Source organism: Sphaeramia orbicularis, unplaced genomic scaffold, assembly GCF_902148855.1.
Source record: "Sphaeramia orbicularis unplaced genomic scaffold, fSphaOr1.1, whole genome shotgun sequence".
In the NCBI taxonomy this organism is placed as follows: Eukaryota; Metazoa; Chordata; class Actinopteri; order Kurtiformes; family Apogonidae; genus Sphaeramia; species Sphaeramia orbicularis.
In genome coordinates, this window is record NW_021941525.1 from 196,184 (window position 1) to 214,265 (window position 18,082).

Here is an 18,082-nt window from a genome sequence, read left to right on the forward strand (position 1 = left end):
AGCAACAGAAATAAATGCAGGGATTTACATGTTCTTTATCTCTTGTTTATTTCTATATTTTATTTTCATCTGACATCTTATTAATTTATTGTCATTTCTTTTATTCGTAGTCATATTTACCTCTTCAGTATTCCCCTTTTGATTTTCTTCCTCTATTTTTTTCTGCATTGCTTTCTATTTACATTTACTTCATAGTAAATATTAAAATATAAATAAAAATACTAAAATACAAAAATGTAAATAAGGACAAAATAGACAAATAAATGGTATGGAAATGAACTTATCATGCCATTTTTATATTTGTGTATATATTTTTCAGTATGGCAGGTTCAGTCCTCCATAGTCATTTAGAATAATTTATAAAAGGCGATCCCCTTTCTGTCGATGATATGTACATACGATATTCGAATATTCTAATATATTCACAGGAAATCATAAATTCAGGCACTTTGCTGCCGCTACAGCAACTTCTTAGCACGAGATATCCTGAGATTTAACCCCGCTTTTTTCTTTTTAAATAAGCCACAAAAAAAGTAAAATAATCTTATATAGAGAGATTTATATTCAACAATCAGTTTTCTTCTTTTTTATCATAGCAAAATAAATCTTTTTATGTTAAAAAATGTCTTTATCATTGAGATTTCAAGCCCAGGTTTTTGGCTTTTGGAGGAGTTGGATGTTGGAGGCTGTGAGGCGTGTGCAGCAGCGGCTCGTCTCTGTTCACTGTTAACGTTCGCTCCAAAGTCACCACTGGTGGTGGAGACAGCTCAGGTTTGTGTCGTTTATCCTCCCACTTCTGCATTCCACCTTCCAGCGTTCAGAAAACCAGCGGCCTCAACGCTCCAGGTGTGTGTGTACGTGTGTGTACATGTGTGTGCATGTGTGTGTACGTGTGTGTGCATGTGTGTGTACATGTGTGTGTACGTGTGTGTGTTCTGCATGTGTGTGTACATGTGTGTGTACGTGTGTGTGCATGTGTGTGTACATGTGTGTGTACGTGTGTGTACGTGTGTGTACGTGTGTGTACGTGTGTGTACATGTGTGTGTGTTAAGGCGTCGTCTGTGGTAAAGGACGTCCCAAACAGAGCTGAGTTAAAGGTACAAACGCTGCCTTCTGTCGGGGTCAAAGGTTAACGCTGTCACATGTTCCTGGGGTTGGTTGTCCGTGCGTCCGTGCGTGCGTTTATCGCGGCGCCGTCTTGCCGTCTATCCGGGACAGGACGTGGTGGTATCCCAGGAGGCAGGGGTCGGTGGACGAGGCGTCGTGGGTGAAGACAGAGTCGTTGTCTGAGGAACAGGAGCTGGACGTGTCCTCGCACGATGGAGAGTACTGCTCGAAGGGCGTGGACAGGTCGATGTACTGGAGAGAGAGGAAGAGGAGGCGGGGTTAGACGTGGGAGGAGCACTTCACCTGGAACGGATCTGTTCAACCAGTGGTCCACAACCCACGGTCCCCAGACCGGTACCTGGATCATTTGGTACCGGACCACAAAGAAAAAACAACTGTGGTTAATATTAACGCAATTTTTCCCTCCTCCAGGAGGTACTGGGATCACTCTGCTTTGTGTGTTTGTTTGTTTTTGTGTTTGTTTTTGTGTTTGTTTGTTTGTTCTCATCTTCAGTGTAAAACTCTTCCACCCATCTTTCCCAGATCTTCCCCACAGATAGGCCTAGGCCCTGGGACCAACCCAGTCCATTTTGGTCCCAGTAGGACAAAGTTCAAGGTCACAGCAAGGTCACAACATCTACAGTTTTCCATCTGTCATCACTGAGACATTTTTGAAAATTCATCCAAAATTCCAAACGACTCCGATTCTCCTCCAGTTGGATCCACCTGTAACTTAGAACAGTCTCTTGTATCTGGAACTAAACTGTCCACATCCACTGTGGAATGTGGACTCTGTGGACATTTACACTGAACACTGAAAATCCCATTTCCCACACATTTTTCATTTACATGTGTTTGTATGTGGTTTATATGTGTTTATGTGGTTACCTCCGCCAAGGAGGTTCTGCTTTTGCCAGGGTTTGTTTGTTTGTTTGTTTGTTTGTTTGTTTGTTTGTTAGCAAGATAACTCAAAAAGTTAAGGACAGATTTTCATAAAATTTTCAGTAAATGTTGATACTGGCACAAGGAAGAAATGATTAAATTTTGGTGTTGATGTGGGGGCAGATCTGTCTAGGTGGAGGTCTGCGCTCACCGAGTGCTTTTCTAGTTTCCATTTGTCTTGTGAAGATTTTATTTTGAAAAGCGACCGTTTCCGCCCTCGCCTCATAACTGCTCATGAATCAGTAGAAACACAAGCTAAAGAAATGAGCCAAAAACGAAATTCACTGGAGAACTTTTTTGGGAAGAAACGAGGAAACGATGAGTCTGTAGGAGGGTCACAGACTGAAGGGTCACAGACTGTAGGAGGGTCACAGACTGTAGAAGGGTCACAGACTGTAGGAGGGTCACAGACTGAAGGGTCACAGACTGTAGAAGGGTCACAGACTACAGAAGGGTCACAGACTGTAGAAGGGTCACAGAAGGGTCACAGACTGTAGAAGGGTCACAGACTGTAGAAGGGTCACAGACTGCAGAAGGGTCACAGACTGTAGAAGGGTCACAGACTGAAGGGTCACAGACTGTAGAAGGGTCACAGACTGCAGAAGGGTCACAGACTGTAGAAGGGTCACAGACTGAAGGGTCACAGACTGTAGAAGGGTCACAGACTGTAGAAGGGTCACAGACTGTAGAAGGGTCACAGACTGAAGGGTCACAGACTGTAGAAGGGTCACAGACTGTAGAAGGGTCACAGACTACAGAAGGGTCACAGAAGGGTCACAGACTGCAGAAGGGTCACAGACTGTAGAAGGGTCACAGACTGAAGGGTCACAGACTGTAGAAGGGTCACAGACTGAAGGGTCACAGACTGTAGAAGGGTCACAGACTGAAGGGTCACAGACTGAAGGGTCACAGACTGTAGAAGGGTCACAGACTGAAGGGTCACAGACTGAAGGGTCACAGACTATAGAAGGGTCACAGACTGAAGGGTCACAGACTGTAGAAGGGTCACAGACTGAAGGGTCACAGACTGTAGAAGGGTCACAGACTGAAGGGTCACAGACTGTAGAAGGGTCACAGACTGAAGGGTCACAGACTGAAGGGTCACAGACTGAAGGGTCACAGACTGTAGAAGGGTCACAGACTGAAGGGTCACAGACTGTAGAAGGGTCACAGACTGAAGGGTCACAGACTGTAGAAGGGTCACAGACTGAAGGGTCACAGACTGTAGAAGGGTCACAGACTGAAGGGTCACAGACTGAAGGGTCACAGACTGAAGGGTCACAGACTGTAGAAGGGTCACAGACTGAAGGGTCACAGACTGAAGGGTCACAGACTGAAGGGTCACAGACTGTAGAAGGGTCACAGACTGAAGGGTCACAGACTGAAGGGTCACAGACTGTCTGCAAACACAAAGCTGCCTTTTAAGGAACTATGAGGATTCCTGCCTCAGTTCCAGGTTCATCCAACAGGTGACACACAAGGCCACATCCATGATGTGTAATTTGCGGTGACCAACTAGTTAATGAGCATGAAGCCCTCCAGACTGCTCCAGCACATCCATCCATATCTGAGACAACTCCAAACCTGTGTTCATTCTGGATTCCGGTCCAACAGAATCTGCAGATATCTCCACTAAAGCCCTGGAAGTCCTTCTTCTGTTTCCGTCCTCATATGTTTGTGTCTGGGTTTTCTGGATGACAGTTCCAGTAGTAGACTGGATCTACAGAACCCACCTGGACTGTGTGTCTCCATCAGCCCCAGATGGGTCCATCTAGTTCCAGTTAAACCAGTCCAGGTTCCACTGGTTCTGCATCAGGGGGAGTGGATCTTCTGCTGTAGAATCAGTGGAACTGTCTGATCTACAGTGGAAGGGTTTCAGATCACATGCTCTGAACTGACACACGGTTTTGTTTTTGGACCCCCACACCTCTACCTGGTCCAAACCCCCCCACCTCTACCCAGTCCAAAGCCCCCACCTCTACCTGGTCCACGGAAAATGTTTATGTCTGAAAGCCGTCTGTAGTACAGAACAGTTTGGGGACCACTGGTTTAAACAACTACAGGAAGTGAACAGAGTGAGCAGGGCCGTCTACTGGACATTCTGGGACACTGTGGTGGGCCCACTGGGAACCCCCCCCCCCCCCCCCCATCACACCATGTACATGAGCAACCACAATGGAAATAATAATAATAATAATAATAATAATAATAATAATAATTATTATTATTATTATTATTATTATGGGTGTATTTGAACACATGGTCATCTCCTCACCTCGTCACAGATGGACAGCAGGACTCGGTCCAGCTCCTCCACCAGCTGTTTGAAGGTCGGCCTCTGGGTGGGAACAGCGTGCCAGCACTCACGCATCATCATGTACCTGGAAACAACAACATACATGAGGCTTTTAACACGTGTGCTGCTCAGGGCTTCCTCCGTTCTGCTAAAACAGTGGTTTTCAACCTTGGGGTCTGGACCCCACATGGGGTCGCCTGGAATTCAAATGGGGTCGCCTGAAATTTCTAGTAATTGATAAAAATTAAAAATAAAACAAAAAAACAACTTACTAATAAAAAATATATGGTGAGTAGACAGAGACAATTCCGATACATAAAAGACAAACTGAAGCTGAAACTGAAGCACCGTGGTTCTGTTTGTGTGTGGTTCTGTTTGTGTGTGGTTCTGTTTGTCTGTGGTTGTGTTTGTCTGTGGTTCTGTTTGTCTGTGGTTGTGTTTGTCTGTGGTTCTGTTTGTCTGTGGTTGTGTTTGTCTGTGGTTCTGTTTGTGTGTGATTGTGTTTGTCTGTGGTTCTGTTTGTCTGTGGTTGTGTTTGTCTGTGGTTCTGTTTGTCTGTGGTTGTGTTTGTCTGTGGTTCTGTTTGTCTGTGGTTGTGTTTGTCTGTGGTTCTGTTTGTGTGTGGTTGTGTTTGTCTGTGGTTCTGTTTGTGTGTGGTTGTGTTTGTCTGTGGTTGTGTTTGTCTGTGGTTCTGTTTGTCTGTGGTTCTGTTTGTGTGTGGTTGTGTTTGTCTGTGGTTCTGTTTGTCTGTGGTTCTGTTTGTGTGTGGTTGTGTTTGTCTGTGGTTCTGTTTGTGTGTGGTTGTGTTTGTCTGTGGTTCTGTTTGTCTGTGGTTCTGTTTGTGTGTGGTTGTGTTTGTCTGTGGTTCTGTTTGTCTGTGGTTGTGTTTGTCTGTGGTTCTGTTTGTGTGTGGTTCTGTTTGTGTGTGGTTCTGTTTGTCTGTGGTTCTGTTTGTCTGTGGTTCTGTTTCTGTCAAATGTTCATTGTGGTCAGTTTCAGATGCTGCAGCTCTTTCATAATTCATAGTTTCAGTTCTTGTTTGTTCAGTATTCATTGTCCTCCTTGTAAATCCCAGCTGGACTGACTGGACAGATCCTGACCTTTCATCTACACCTGGGTTTACTGCCTCTGTCCACAATAGTAGACATTATACAGACTAAATGTCCACAATAATAGACATTATATAGACTAAATGTCCACAATAGTAGACATTATACAGACTAAATGTCCACAATAAGAGACATTATACAGACTAAATGTCCACAATAAGAGACATTATACAGACTAAATGTCCACAATAACAGACATTATACAGACTAAATGTCCACAATAACAGACATTATACAGACTAAATGTCCACAATAATAGACATTATACAGACTAAATGTCCACAATAAGAGACATTATACAGACTAAATGTCCACAATAAGAGACATTATACAGACTAAATGTCCACAATAATAGACATTATACAGACTAAATGTCCACAATAATAGACATTATATAGACTAAATGTCCACAATAATAGACATTATATAGACTAAATGTCCACAATAATAGACATTATATAGACTAAATGTCCACAATAAGAGACATTATACAGACTAAATGTCCACAATAATAGACATTATACAGACTAAATGTCCACAATATAGACATTATATAGACTAAATGTCCACAATAATAGACATTATATAGACTAAATGTCCACAATAAGAGACATTATACAGACTAAATGTCCACAATAATAGACATTATACAGACTAAATGTCCACAATAATAGACATTATATAGACTAAATGTCCACAATAATAGACATTATACAGACTAAATGTCCACAATAATAGACATTATATAGACTAAATGTCCACAATAATAGACATTATACAGACTAAATGTCCACAATAATAGACATTATACAGACTAAATGTCCACAATAATAGACATTATACAGACTAAATGTCCACAATAATAGACATTATACAGACTAAATGTCCACAATAATAGACATTATACAGACTAAATGTCCACAATAATAGACATTACACAGACCAGGGCTGTCAAACTCATGTTAGTTCAGTTCCACATTCAGCCAAATTTGATGTGAAATGGGCCGGACCAGTAAAATAATAACATACTAATATATAAATAATGTCAACTCCAAACATTCCTTACATGATAAAAAAGTTTACATCTACAAACTGCCCTTTAAAACAATGTGAAGAACATGAACAACCTAAAATTTGTTAAGAAAAATCTGCAATTGGAACAATATTCTGCCTCAGTTTATCATTGACGTCATGTTCATCACAACTTACAGATCCCAGTGGATCTACAAATACACTAAATATTCAGTAACAGGCAGAATGTTATCAAAATTACACTTACATTTCTGAAGACATTTCAGGTTTTTCATATTTGTTCAGGATATTTATGTTTTCTGTGAAATTATAGTTTGTTTTAGTGTAAATACAGGAAAATTACATGAAAATATTTACATTTACAAAAAGAAAAAATTGGAGTTTTAAGAATTTATAGGTTATTATGATAATATTTTTCCCGGTCTGTATGTGGAACCTGAACCAAAATTTTCTGTGATCATCTTAAGTGTAATTTTTGCGTTTCACAAATTCAACCTGCGGGTTGGATTTGGCCCCCGGGCCACATGTTTGACACCCCTGATATAGACTGAATGTCCTCTAAAATGAACGTTTATTTGCAATATAGTATAGCAAACTATTACATGATCAAAAACAAAGTAATTCTAGCAAAAAAAATGTCTTTGTTTTGAATGTCTGGGGTCACCAGATATTTGTGATGATAAAATGGGGTCACAAACTAAAAAAGGTTGGAACCACTGCTCTAACATCTAAAACTATGTTGAATCCAAAGTGGGAGGGGCCTGTGTGTGGGATTGGTCGGCGTGTGCGTACAGTTCATGTGTGCAGTTGGAGGGTTTGTCCATGCGGTGTCCTTCCTTCAGCAGTTTGAACAGCTCCTCCACAGGGATGCCAGGGTACGGCGACCCGCCCAGCGTGAAGATCTCCCACATCAGAACGCCAAATGACCACCTGAGGACACGGAAGGCGCCGTGTTTAGGCGAGGCAGGGTTATTTCTGTAGCACATTTCATGTACGAGACAATTCCAATGACTTTACAGGAAACATTCAAAGCATTACAGCAGGGAAGCAAGGTTCCAATAGTTTTGGATTTTTCATTCTAGTTTAGTTTGATTTAGTTTGGACTTTTTTTTTCTAATTCAGTTCGTTTTAATTCGTTTTTAGAGCAGGTTTGATAGTTTTTATTAGTTTTCCTTTTTTTCTAAATGCTTAGTTGTAGTTTAGTTTTAGTTCAGTTTTAGTTCAGTTGTAGTTCAGTTGTAGTTCAGTTGTAGTTCAGTGGTCTCTTTTCTCTTCTTCTCTGTGCTCCTATTCAAATCAATCCCAGACAGGACTCTGCTGCTTTAGTCTCCATGTTTCCAGGTAGAGTGGGGACCAGAAGACGACTGGAAACCACAAGTGAACACAAGTGACGGAGCAAAAAGTGTCGTATGGAGACAGCACAGAAAATAATAAATCGATTTCATATCAATCCGACATTGAGAAAGACAACAACGAAGGGAATTTTATCCAGAATTTTTATCCATTTTAGTTAGTTTTGTAAACACACAATACAGTTTCAGTTAGTTGTGTTTTTTTCTTTTAATTGTAGTTTTTATTTATTTCAGTTAACGAAAATGTTTTTTCAATTCTAGTTTTGGTCATTTTGTTAGTTTTCGTTAACGATAATAACCTTGCAGGTAAGCAATAAAAAGTATAGGCATGAGAAAAACAAACAAAAAAACAAAACAAAATCAGATAAATAGATAAAACAGATAAAAACTTTTATCTTAATAGAAACAGTGCAGATCTGAACTGATGAATCAGAACTGGATTCAAATGCAGCTGAGAACAGGTGGGTCTGGAACCTGGATTTAAATCCGCTGAGTGTTTCAGCTGATCTGAGGTTTTCTGGAAGTTTGTTCCACACGTTTTTACAATGAAAACACACTGTTTGTTACTCTTCTGTGTGTTTTGTATGTATCTGGAAGTGCGTAGCTAACGCTGGTCTGCAATGTTTTTTAAACTAGCGGCATTGTACCCGTGGTGCCATTGTACGATAGCATGAGAGGCTCAAATCTCCCAGCATGCCTCACAACATTTGAATACGGACATAAAATTGTGTCTAGTAGATAGTCAGGTCATGTTTGTCTTCATTTGGTGAGTTTGGTGCAGATCAGGCCTGTGAAGGCTGAGGAAAACCCGTTCAGACGCCCCCCTGTGATGGAACAGCGATGGGACACCGGACACAGAACATGTATTATATAGTAGGAAGGTCTGCCTCAGAGAGGAAATAATTCATAATAAAAATAATTAAACCATGAGTTCATGGAACAGTGTCTATGATTGGCTCTGGGGAGACGACAAGTCCTTACTGCTGATTGGCACAGGACGAATGAAAACATTTGATTGGCTCTGTGGAAATAGACACGCCCATATTTGGTACCACAGTACTGTAGCAAATCATATATTGCAATATATATCGTGTATCGCCGTCCCCCCCAAAAAAACCAAATGCAGATCTGATTGGTGGTTCATATGGCCCAGGTCCAGCAAGTCCATGATGTTTAGAAACATGTTGGATTTTGGATGTTTGAAGGAAAAGCACGACAAAGGACAGAGGAAAGTATGGACAGAAAAAAATATAGAAAAGAAAAGAAGGAAATGAAAAGAAAAGAGGAAAGTATGGACAGAAAAAAATATAGAAAAGAAAAGAAGGAAATGAAAAGAAAAGAGGAAAGTATGGACAGAAAAAAAGACAGAAAAGAAGGAAATGAAAAGAAAAGAGGAAAGTATGGACAGAAAAAAATATAGAAAAGAAAAGAAGGAAATGAAAAGAAAAGAGGAAAGTATGGACAGAAAAAAAGACAGAAAAGAAGGAAATGAAAAGAAAAGAGGAAAGTATGGACAGAAAAAAAGACAGAAAAGAAGGAAATGAAAAGAAAAGAAAAGAAAAGAAAAGAAAAGAGGAAAGTATGGACAGAAAAAATATAGAAAAGAAAAGAAGGAAATGAAAAGAAAAGAGGAAAGTATGGACAGAAAAAAAGACAGAAAAGAAGGAAATGAAAGAAAAGAGGAAAGTATGGACAGAAAAAAAGACAGAAAAGAAGGAAATGAAAAGAAAAGAAAAGAAAAGAAAAGAGGAAAGTATGGACAGAAAAAATATAGAAAAGAAAAGAAGGAAATGAAAAGAAAAGAGGAAAGTATGGACAGAAAAAAAGACAGAAAAGAAGGAAATGAAAAGAAAAGAAAAGAGGAAAGTATGGACAGAAAAAATATAGAAAAGAAAAGAAGGAAATGAAAAGAAAAGAGGAAAGTATGGACAGAAAAAAAGACAGAAAAGAAGGAAATGAAAAGAAAAGAAAAGAAAAGAGGAAAGTATGGACAGAAAAAATATAGAAAAGAAAAGAAGGAAAAGAAAAGAAAAGAAAAGAAAAGAAAAGAAAAGAGGAAAGTATGGACAGAAAAAAATATAGAAAAGAAAAGAAGGAAATGAAAAGAAAAGAAAAGAAAAGAAAAGAGGAAAGTATGGACAGAAAAAAATACAGAAAAGAAAAGAAGTAAATGAAGAGAGGAAAGTATGGACAGAAAAGAAAAGAAGCAAGAGAGGAATGACAAGAAATGAAAGGGAGAAAGACAAGGAAAGTAAACAACAGAAAGGAAATGAAAAGGGGAGAGGAAAGGAGGGAAAGGGAAGTAGAACAGGAGGAACCCAAAAGGAGGAGAAGGGAAGTTGGTAAGGCAGACTCACACGTCGCTCTGGTGGGTGTAGACTCGGTCGAACAAAGCCTCCGGTGCCATCCACTTAACGGGCAGACGACCCTGAAGCACACAGGAAGGAAGGGAGGGAGGAAGGGAAGAAGGAAGGGAGGAAGGGAAGAAGGAAGGGAGGAAGGAAGGAAGGAAGGAAGGGAAGAAGGGAAGAAGGAAGGGAGGAAGGGAAGAAGGAAGGGAGGAAGGAAGGAAGGAAGGAAGGAAGGGAGGAAGGGAAGAAGGAAGGGAGGAAGGAAGGGAGGAAGGAAGGAAGGAAGGGAGGAAGGGAAGAAGGAAGGGAGGAAGGAAGGGAGGAAGGAAGGGAGGAAGGGAAGAAGGAAGGGAGGAAGGAAGGGAGGAAGGAAGGGAAGAAGGGAAGAAGGAAGGGAGGAAGGGAAGAAGGAAGGGAGGAAGGGAGGGAGGAAGGGAAGAAGGAAGGGAGGAAGGGAAGAAGGAAGGGAGGAAGGAAGGGAAGAAGGAAGGGAGGAAGGAAGGAAGGGAAGAAGGGAAGAAGGAAGGGAGGAAGGGAGGAAGGAAGGGAGGAAGGAAGGGAAGAAGGAAGGGAGGAAGGGAAGAAGGAAGGGAAGAAGGAAGGGAGGAAGGAAGGAAGGAAGGAAGGGAGGAAGGGAAGAAGGAAGGAAGGAAGGGAGGAAGGAAGGAAGGAAGGAAGGGAAGAAGGGAGGAAGGAAGGGAAGAAGGAAATCTGTATTTCATCCATGTAGGCAGTCAAGTCAAAACAAAAATCAACCAACAAAATATAAATACTGGTACATAAATAACTGATAAGCAAACAAATAACAAAAAGTAAACATATAATAATAATAATAATAATAATAATAATAATAATAATAATAATAATAATAAATAAATAAATAAATAAATAAAACAAATGAAATGAAATTATACATGCTTGAAAAGGAGTAGGAAGAAGTACAAACATATGTACTCCTACCCCCAATTTCTGTTCCTAATGATCACTGTACAGCAATTATTATTCTGTATGAATATCAATATTATACTACTACTACTGATAATAATAATAATAGTAATATTATTATTATTATTATTATTATTATTATTATTATTATTATTATTATTAATAATAATAATAACAATAATAATAACAACAACAATAATAATAATAAATAATCTCACACATCCTTCTTCCTATATACACTAATATGACAGTACCCATTTACAACTGATCCTACTGGATATTAATAAAAACAAAACAACAAACAAACAAACAAACATCATCAAAGTCCCGCCCTCCTCCTCCTCTCTCCTCCTCCTCTCTCCCCCTCTCTCCCCCTCTCTCCTCCTCTCTCCTCTCTCCCCTCTCCCCCTCTCTCCTCCTCTCTCCTCTCTCCCCTTCTCTCTCCTCTCTCCTCCTCCTCCTCTCTCCTCCTCTCTCCTACTCTCTCTCCTCTCTCCTCCTCCTCCTCTCTCCTCCTCTCTCCTCTCTCCCCCTCTCTCCTCCACTCCCATCTCATCCTAATGGACTTTTCTTTCTGTTCCCTTCCTTCTCTTTTTTTGAACCAAACACTCACGTTCTTTTTCTTTCTTTCTTTCTTTCTTTCTTTCTTTCTTTCTTTCTTTCTTTCTTTCTGTGTAATTCCTCCCTCCTACTCCTCCCTCTTCGTCTCCTTTCTCTTTTAATTAAGTCCCATTAAGTCTGCTGCCAATCAGAGGACAACATCAGACAGCTGCTCTAGGAGTATTAAAGCTGTAAAAAAAAAAAAAAAAAAAAAAAAAAAACAGGAGCCAGGAGGGGAGAATGTGGAGGAGGATCAGACGGAGACACTGAAGGACTTTGAACGGACACCCAACCTCCACCATCCAACAGCTGAAGTCTGAGTTCAACTGTTCTGAAACTGTTTATGGGTTTGAAAACAGACAGTACGCTGCAAGAACACATTTTCAACACAGGGAAACGCACTTATTTTGGAACATTAATGTGGTGTTTTTTTCTCATTTTAAGTGCTGATAGAAAAAAAAATATCTTGGCAGTGCTAGAATGTCCACTTTGTTTTGAAAACATAAATCTTCCCTTTTCTACAGCAGATTGGACACTTTATTTTGAGTCCAAATGAGCTGGAATAATGTGCAACACCAGCAGCCAAAGTTTTACCACATAAGACCCAAACCTCCACCTTTAACCCTTAAAAAAGACCCAAACCTCCACCTTTAACCCTTAAAAAAGACCCAAACCTCCACCTTTAACCCTTAAAAAAGACCCAAACCTCCACCTTTAACCCTTAAAAAAGACCCAGACCTCCACCTTTAACCCTTAAAAAAGACCCAAACCTCCACCTTTCACCCTTAAAAAAGACCCAAACCTCCACCTTTCACCCTTAAAAAAGACCCAAACATCCACCTTTAACCCTTAAAGACCCAAACCTCCACCTTTAACCCTTAAAAAAGACCCAGACCTCCACCTTTAACCCTTAAAAAAGACCCAAACCTCCACCTTTAACCCTTAAAAAAGACCCAAACCTCCACCTTTAACCCTTAAAAAAGACCCAAACCTCCACCTTTAACCCTTAAAAAAGACCCAAACCTCCACCTTTAACCCTTAAAAAAGACCCAAACCTCCACCTTTAACCCTTAAAAAAGACCCAAACCTCCACCTTTAACCCTTAAAAAAAGACCCAAACCTCCACCTTTAACCCTTAAAAAAGACCCAAACCTCCACCTTTAACCCTTAAAAAAGACCCAAACCTCCACCTTTAACCCTTAAAAAAGACCCAAACCTCCACCTTTCACCCTTAAAAAAGACCCAAACCTCCACCTTTCACCCTTAAAAAAGACCCAAACCTCCACCTTTCACCCTTAAAAAAGACCCAAACATCCACCTTTAACCCTTAAAGACCCAAACATCCACCTTTAACCCTTAAAAAAGACCCAAACGTCCACCTTTGACCCTTAAAAAAGACCCACACATCCACCTTTAACCCTTAAAGACCCAAACATCCACCTTTAACCCTTAAAAAAGACCCAAACCTCCACCTTTAACCCTTAAAAAAAGACCCAAACCTCCACCTTTAACCCTTAAAAAAGACCCAAACGTCCACCTTTAACCCTTAAAGACCCAAACCTCCACCTTTAACCCTTAAAGACCCAAACCTCCACCTTTAACCCTTAAAAAAGACCCAAACGTCCACCTTTAACCCTTAAAGACCCAAACCTCCACCTTTAACCCTTAAAGACCCAAACCTCCACCTTTAACCCTTAAAAAAGACCCAAACCTCCACCTTTAACCCTTAAAAAAGACCCAAACCTCCACCTTTCACCCTTAAAAAAGACCCAAACCTCCACCTTTCACCCTTAAAAAAGACCCAAACATCCACCTTTCACCCTTAAAAAAGACCCAAACATCCACCTTTAACCCTTAAAGACCCAAACATCCACCTTTAACCCTTAAAAAAGACCCAAACGTCCACCTTTGACCCTTAAAAAAGACCCACACATCCACCTTTAACCCTTAAAGACCCAAACATCCACCTTTAACCCTTAAAAAAGACCCAAACCTCCACCTTTAACCCTTAAAAAAAGACCCAAACCTCCACCTTTAACCCTTAAAAAAGACCCAAACGTCCACCTTTAACCCTTAAAGACCCAAACCTCCACCTTTAACCCTTAAAAAAGACCCAAACCTCCACCTTTAACCCTTAAAAAAGACCCAAACGTCCACCTTTAACCCTTAAAGACCCAAACCTCCACCTTTAACCCTTAAAGACCCAAACCTCCACCTTTAACCCTTAAAAAAGACCCAAACGTCCACCTTTAACCCTTAAAGACCCAAACGTCCACCTTTAACCCTTAAAGAGGATAATATAACAATAAATGGTGATTAAAATTTAAGATATAGAGAAAAATTCGTTTTAGGAGCAACCACAAACGTAGCTCTGAGTCTTTAGGGGTTAAATTCAAGAGCAATGCATTTTTCTACATTCAAACTAATGTCAAACAAACATCTTTGTTGATCAGCATTGCAAAGATTTGTGTTGTTCCAACACAGTTCATGATATATAATAACTTTTCAAAAGTGAGGAATGAACTGACGGTCTCAGGGAAGGTGAAGAAAAAAACAGAGTAATTCCTGAAAATACTCACATTGGTGGTTTTTTTTGTAATAGTCAATTTGGTGCACTCCTCTGGCCAGACCAAAGTCAGCGATTTTCATCACATTGTCCTCCGTCACCAGAACATTTCTGGCCGCCAAGTCTCTGTGGATGCACTGCAGAGAGAGAGAGAGAGAGACAGAGAGAGAGAGACAGAGAGAGAGAGAGAGAGAGAGAGAGAGAGAGAGAGAGAGAGAGGCGGTGTTAAAAGACAAAAAAGGTCAACAACATTAGAGTTTATAGTTCTGGCTTTAACATTTAGAGACTACATTTGTAATTTGGTCTTCAGTTTTCATTTACTGATCTGTTTTCAAATCATTGTTTTTTTCATCTATCCATGTGTAAACCAAGGTTCCAATAGTTTAGGATTTTTCACTATACTTTAGTTTGATTTGGTTTAGACTTTTTTTTCTCTAATTCAGTTTGTTTTAATTTGTTTTTAGAGCAGGTTTGATAGTTTTTATTAGTTTTCATTTTTTTTCTAAATGCTAGTTTTTGTTTAGTTCAGTTGTAGTTCAGTTGTAGTTTAGTTGTAGTTCAGTTGTAGTTCAGTTGTAGTTTAGTTGTAGTTCAGTTGTAGTTCAGTTGTAGTTCAGTTGTAGTTCAGTTGTAGTTTAGTTGTAGTTCAGTTGTAGTTCAGTTGTAGTTTAGTTTTAGTTTAGTTGTAGTTCAGTTGTAGTTCAGTTGTAGTTTAGTTTTAGTTTAGTTGTAGTTTAGTTGTAGTTCAGTTGTAGTTCAGTTTAGTTGTAGTTCAGTTGTAGTTTAGTTGTAGTTCAGTTGTAGTTCAGTTGTAGTTTAGTTGTAGTTTAGTTGTAGTTCAGTTGTAGTTCAGTTGTAGTTTAGTTGTAGTTCAGTTGTAGTTTAGTTGTAGTTTAGTTGTAGTTTAGTTGTAGTTCAGTTGTAGTTCAGTTTAGTTGTAGTTCAGTTGTAGTTCAGTTGTAGTTCAGTTTAGTTGTAGTTTAGTTGTAGTTCAGTTGTAGTTCAGTTGTAGTTCAGTTGTAGTTTATTTGTAGTTCAGTTGTAGTTTAGTTGTAGTTCAGTTGTAGTTCAGTTGTAGTTTAGTTGTAGTTCAGTTGTAGTTCAGTTGTAGTTCAGTTGTAGTTTAGTTGTAGTTCAGTTGTAGTTCAGTTGTAGTTCAGTTGTAGTTCAGTGGTCTCTTTTCTCTTCTTCTCTGTGCTCCTATTCAAATCAATCCCAGACAGGACTCTGCTGCTTTAGTCTCCATGTTTCCAGGTAGAGTGGGGACCAGAAGACGACTGGAAACCACAAGTGAACACAAGTGACGGAGCAAAAAGTGTCGTATGGAGACAGCACAGAAAACTGAGAGAGACAAAGAAATCCATTGAACATCAATCTGACATTGACAAAGACCAAAACCAAGGGAATCTGATCCAGAATTTGTATCTGTTTTAGTTAGTTTAGTAAACACACAATACAGTTTCAGTTAGTTAAGCGTCTTTGAGTACTTAGAAAAGCGCTATATAAAACTGATGTATTATTATTATTATTATTTTCTTTTAATTATAGTTTTTATTTATTTCAGTTCAAGGTTAACGAAAACCAACAAAATTACAGAAACTAGAAGTGTAAAAACATTTTCATTAACTGAAATAAATAAAATCTATAATTAAAAGAAAAAAATGAAAACTGTATTGTGTGTTTACAAAACTAACTAAAATATACAAAAATTATGGAGAGAAAAGAGACCACTAAACTAAAACTAAACTACAACTAAACTAAACTAAACTAAAACCAAGCATTTAGGAAATAATGAAAACTAATAAAAATCTAATCTAATCTAAATCCAACTAAACTAGAATGAAAAATCCAGAACTATTAGAACCTTATTTCAGTTAATGAAAATGCTTTTATAATTCTAGTTTTTGTCATTGCGTCTTTCGTTTTTGTTAATGATAATAACCTTGGTGGCAACCTACGATTTGATATGATTGAACATGTAAAGTGACAAAGTCCATCTTAAAGGTCAGGATCTGCGCTCCTGTGTTTCCCACAGCGTTTGGGCAGATCATGTCAGAACAGACGTAGAGGAGGTAGAAAGGATTCACTCAGACTTTCTCTAAAAAAGAAAAGACTCAGGGCTCTAAAGTCAACACGGCACCGGTCATTTTAGTGAACGCAGCAGACTTAAAACGTCTTTATATAGAAACCCAGCAGTTTGAAGAAAAAACAACTGTGTGGGGAAAAAGAAAGGCAGTGTTTTCCCACATTGAATGGATGTCATTAAGTTTATTTTGGTTTTCATTGGAAATAGACGCAGGATTTGTGGCCTGTGTGCCAAATGAACCAGCCCTGGTTTGTGGGTCTCCCCATAATGGAGGGGTACTTTCAGACGCCTGCATTCTTAGGAGGCCGTCGAGCCAGAAACCTGATGCCTACACCCAGACCACGGCCCTGCTGGATGTTTACGAACAGATTTATGACAGCGCTAAAACAGACAAAGCACTGAGACGCAGACCGACCGAAGGACGGAGAAGAGGCAACAGGACTGAGGACAGAGGGACATGTGGAGAAGACGCACACAGACAGAGAGCATGCTGGGTAAATGAAAGGAGGAGAAACATGGGGGGGGGCTGAAAGAACAGGACCAGTGTTAGTTTAAGTTCAGACTGGAGATAAATGTGTCCAAGTCTGAGGTTTTCACCCATATGTGACCTGGATCTGATCTGTTCCAGTCTGAACAGCACTGATCTGACCCGGACCACTGTCATATGTGGTCCTAAATCTGACCTGGACCACTGTCATATGTGGTCCTAAATCTGACCTGGACCACTGTCATATGTGGTCCTAAATCTGACCTGGACCACTGTCATATGTGGTCCTAAATCTGACCTGGACCACTGTCATATGTGGTCCTAAATCTGACCCGGACCACTGTCATATGTGGTCCTAAATCTGACCCGGACCACTGTCATATGTGGTCCTAAATCTGACCTGGACCACTGTCATATGTGGTCCTAAATCTGACCTGGACCACTGTCATATGTGGTCCTAAATCTGACCTGGACCACTGTCATATGTGGTCCTAAATCTGACCTGGACCACTGTCATATGTGGTCCTAAATCTGACCTGGACCACTGTCATATGTGGTCCTAAATCTGACCTGGACCACTGTCATATCTGGTCCTAAATCTGACCTGGACCACTGTCATATGTGGTCCTAAATCTGACCTGGACCACTGTCATATGTGGTCCTAAATCTGACCTGGACCACTGTCATATGTGGTCCTAAATCTGACCTGGACCACAGTCATATGTGGTCCTAAATCTGACCCGGACCACTGTCATATGTGGTCCTAAATCTGACCTGGACCACTGTCATATGTGGTCCTAAATCTGACCTGGACCACTGTCATATGTGGTCCTAAATCTGACCTGGACCACTGTCATATGTGGTCCTAAATCTGACCTGGACCACTGTCATATGTGGTCCTAAATCTGACCTGGACCACTGTCATATCTGGTCCTAAATCTGACCTGGACCACTGTCATATGTGGTCCTAAATCTGACCTGGACCACTGTCATATGTGGTCCTAAATCTGACCTGGACCACAGTCATATGTGGTCCTAAATCTGACCTGGACCACTGTGACTTCTTTCTCATTTCGGTGTGTCAGACTCACATTGACGTTGCTTCTAATGCTCTCGTAGTGTTCCTTTAAAACGCTGACCTGCTCCTTTTACTCACTCTGCTGATGACATCACTGCCACTTAGCTCTGAGTCCAGGTTAAGACCGTTT

The 18,082-nt window shown here is 40.1% G+C and overlaps 1 protein-coding gene across 1 annotated transcript in view; it reads right to left on the reverse strand.

The window, feature by feature from the left end:
• Positions 1-251: 251 nt before the first annotated feature.
• Positions 252-18,082, reverse strand: part of fgfr4 (fibroblast growth factor receptor 4) — an 81,438-nt gene continuing 63,607 nt past the window's right edge. Inside the window, 6 exon segments of the mRNA XM_030129731.1 lie at positions 252-1,360; positions 4,326-4,431; positions 7,280-7,417; positions 10,197-10,267; positions 14,315-14,329; positions 14,331-14,438. Coding sequence (XP_029985591.1) covers positions 1,184-1,360; positions 4,326-4,431; positions 7,280-7,417; positions 10,197-10,267; positions 14,315-14,329; positions 14,331-14,438 — 615 coding nt within the window. The 3' untranslated portion in view covers positions 252-1,183.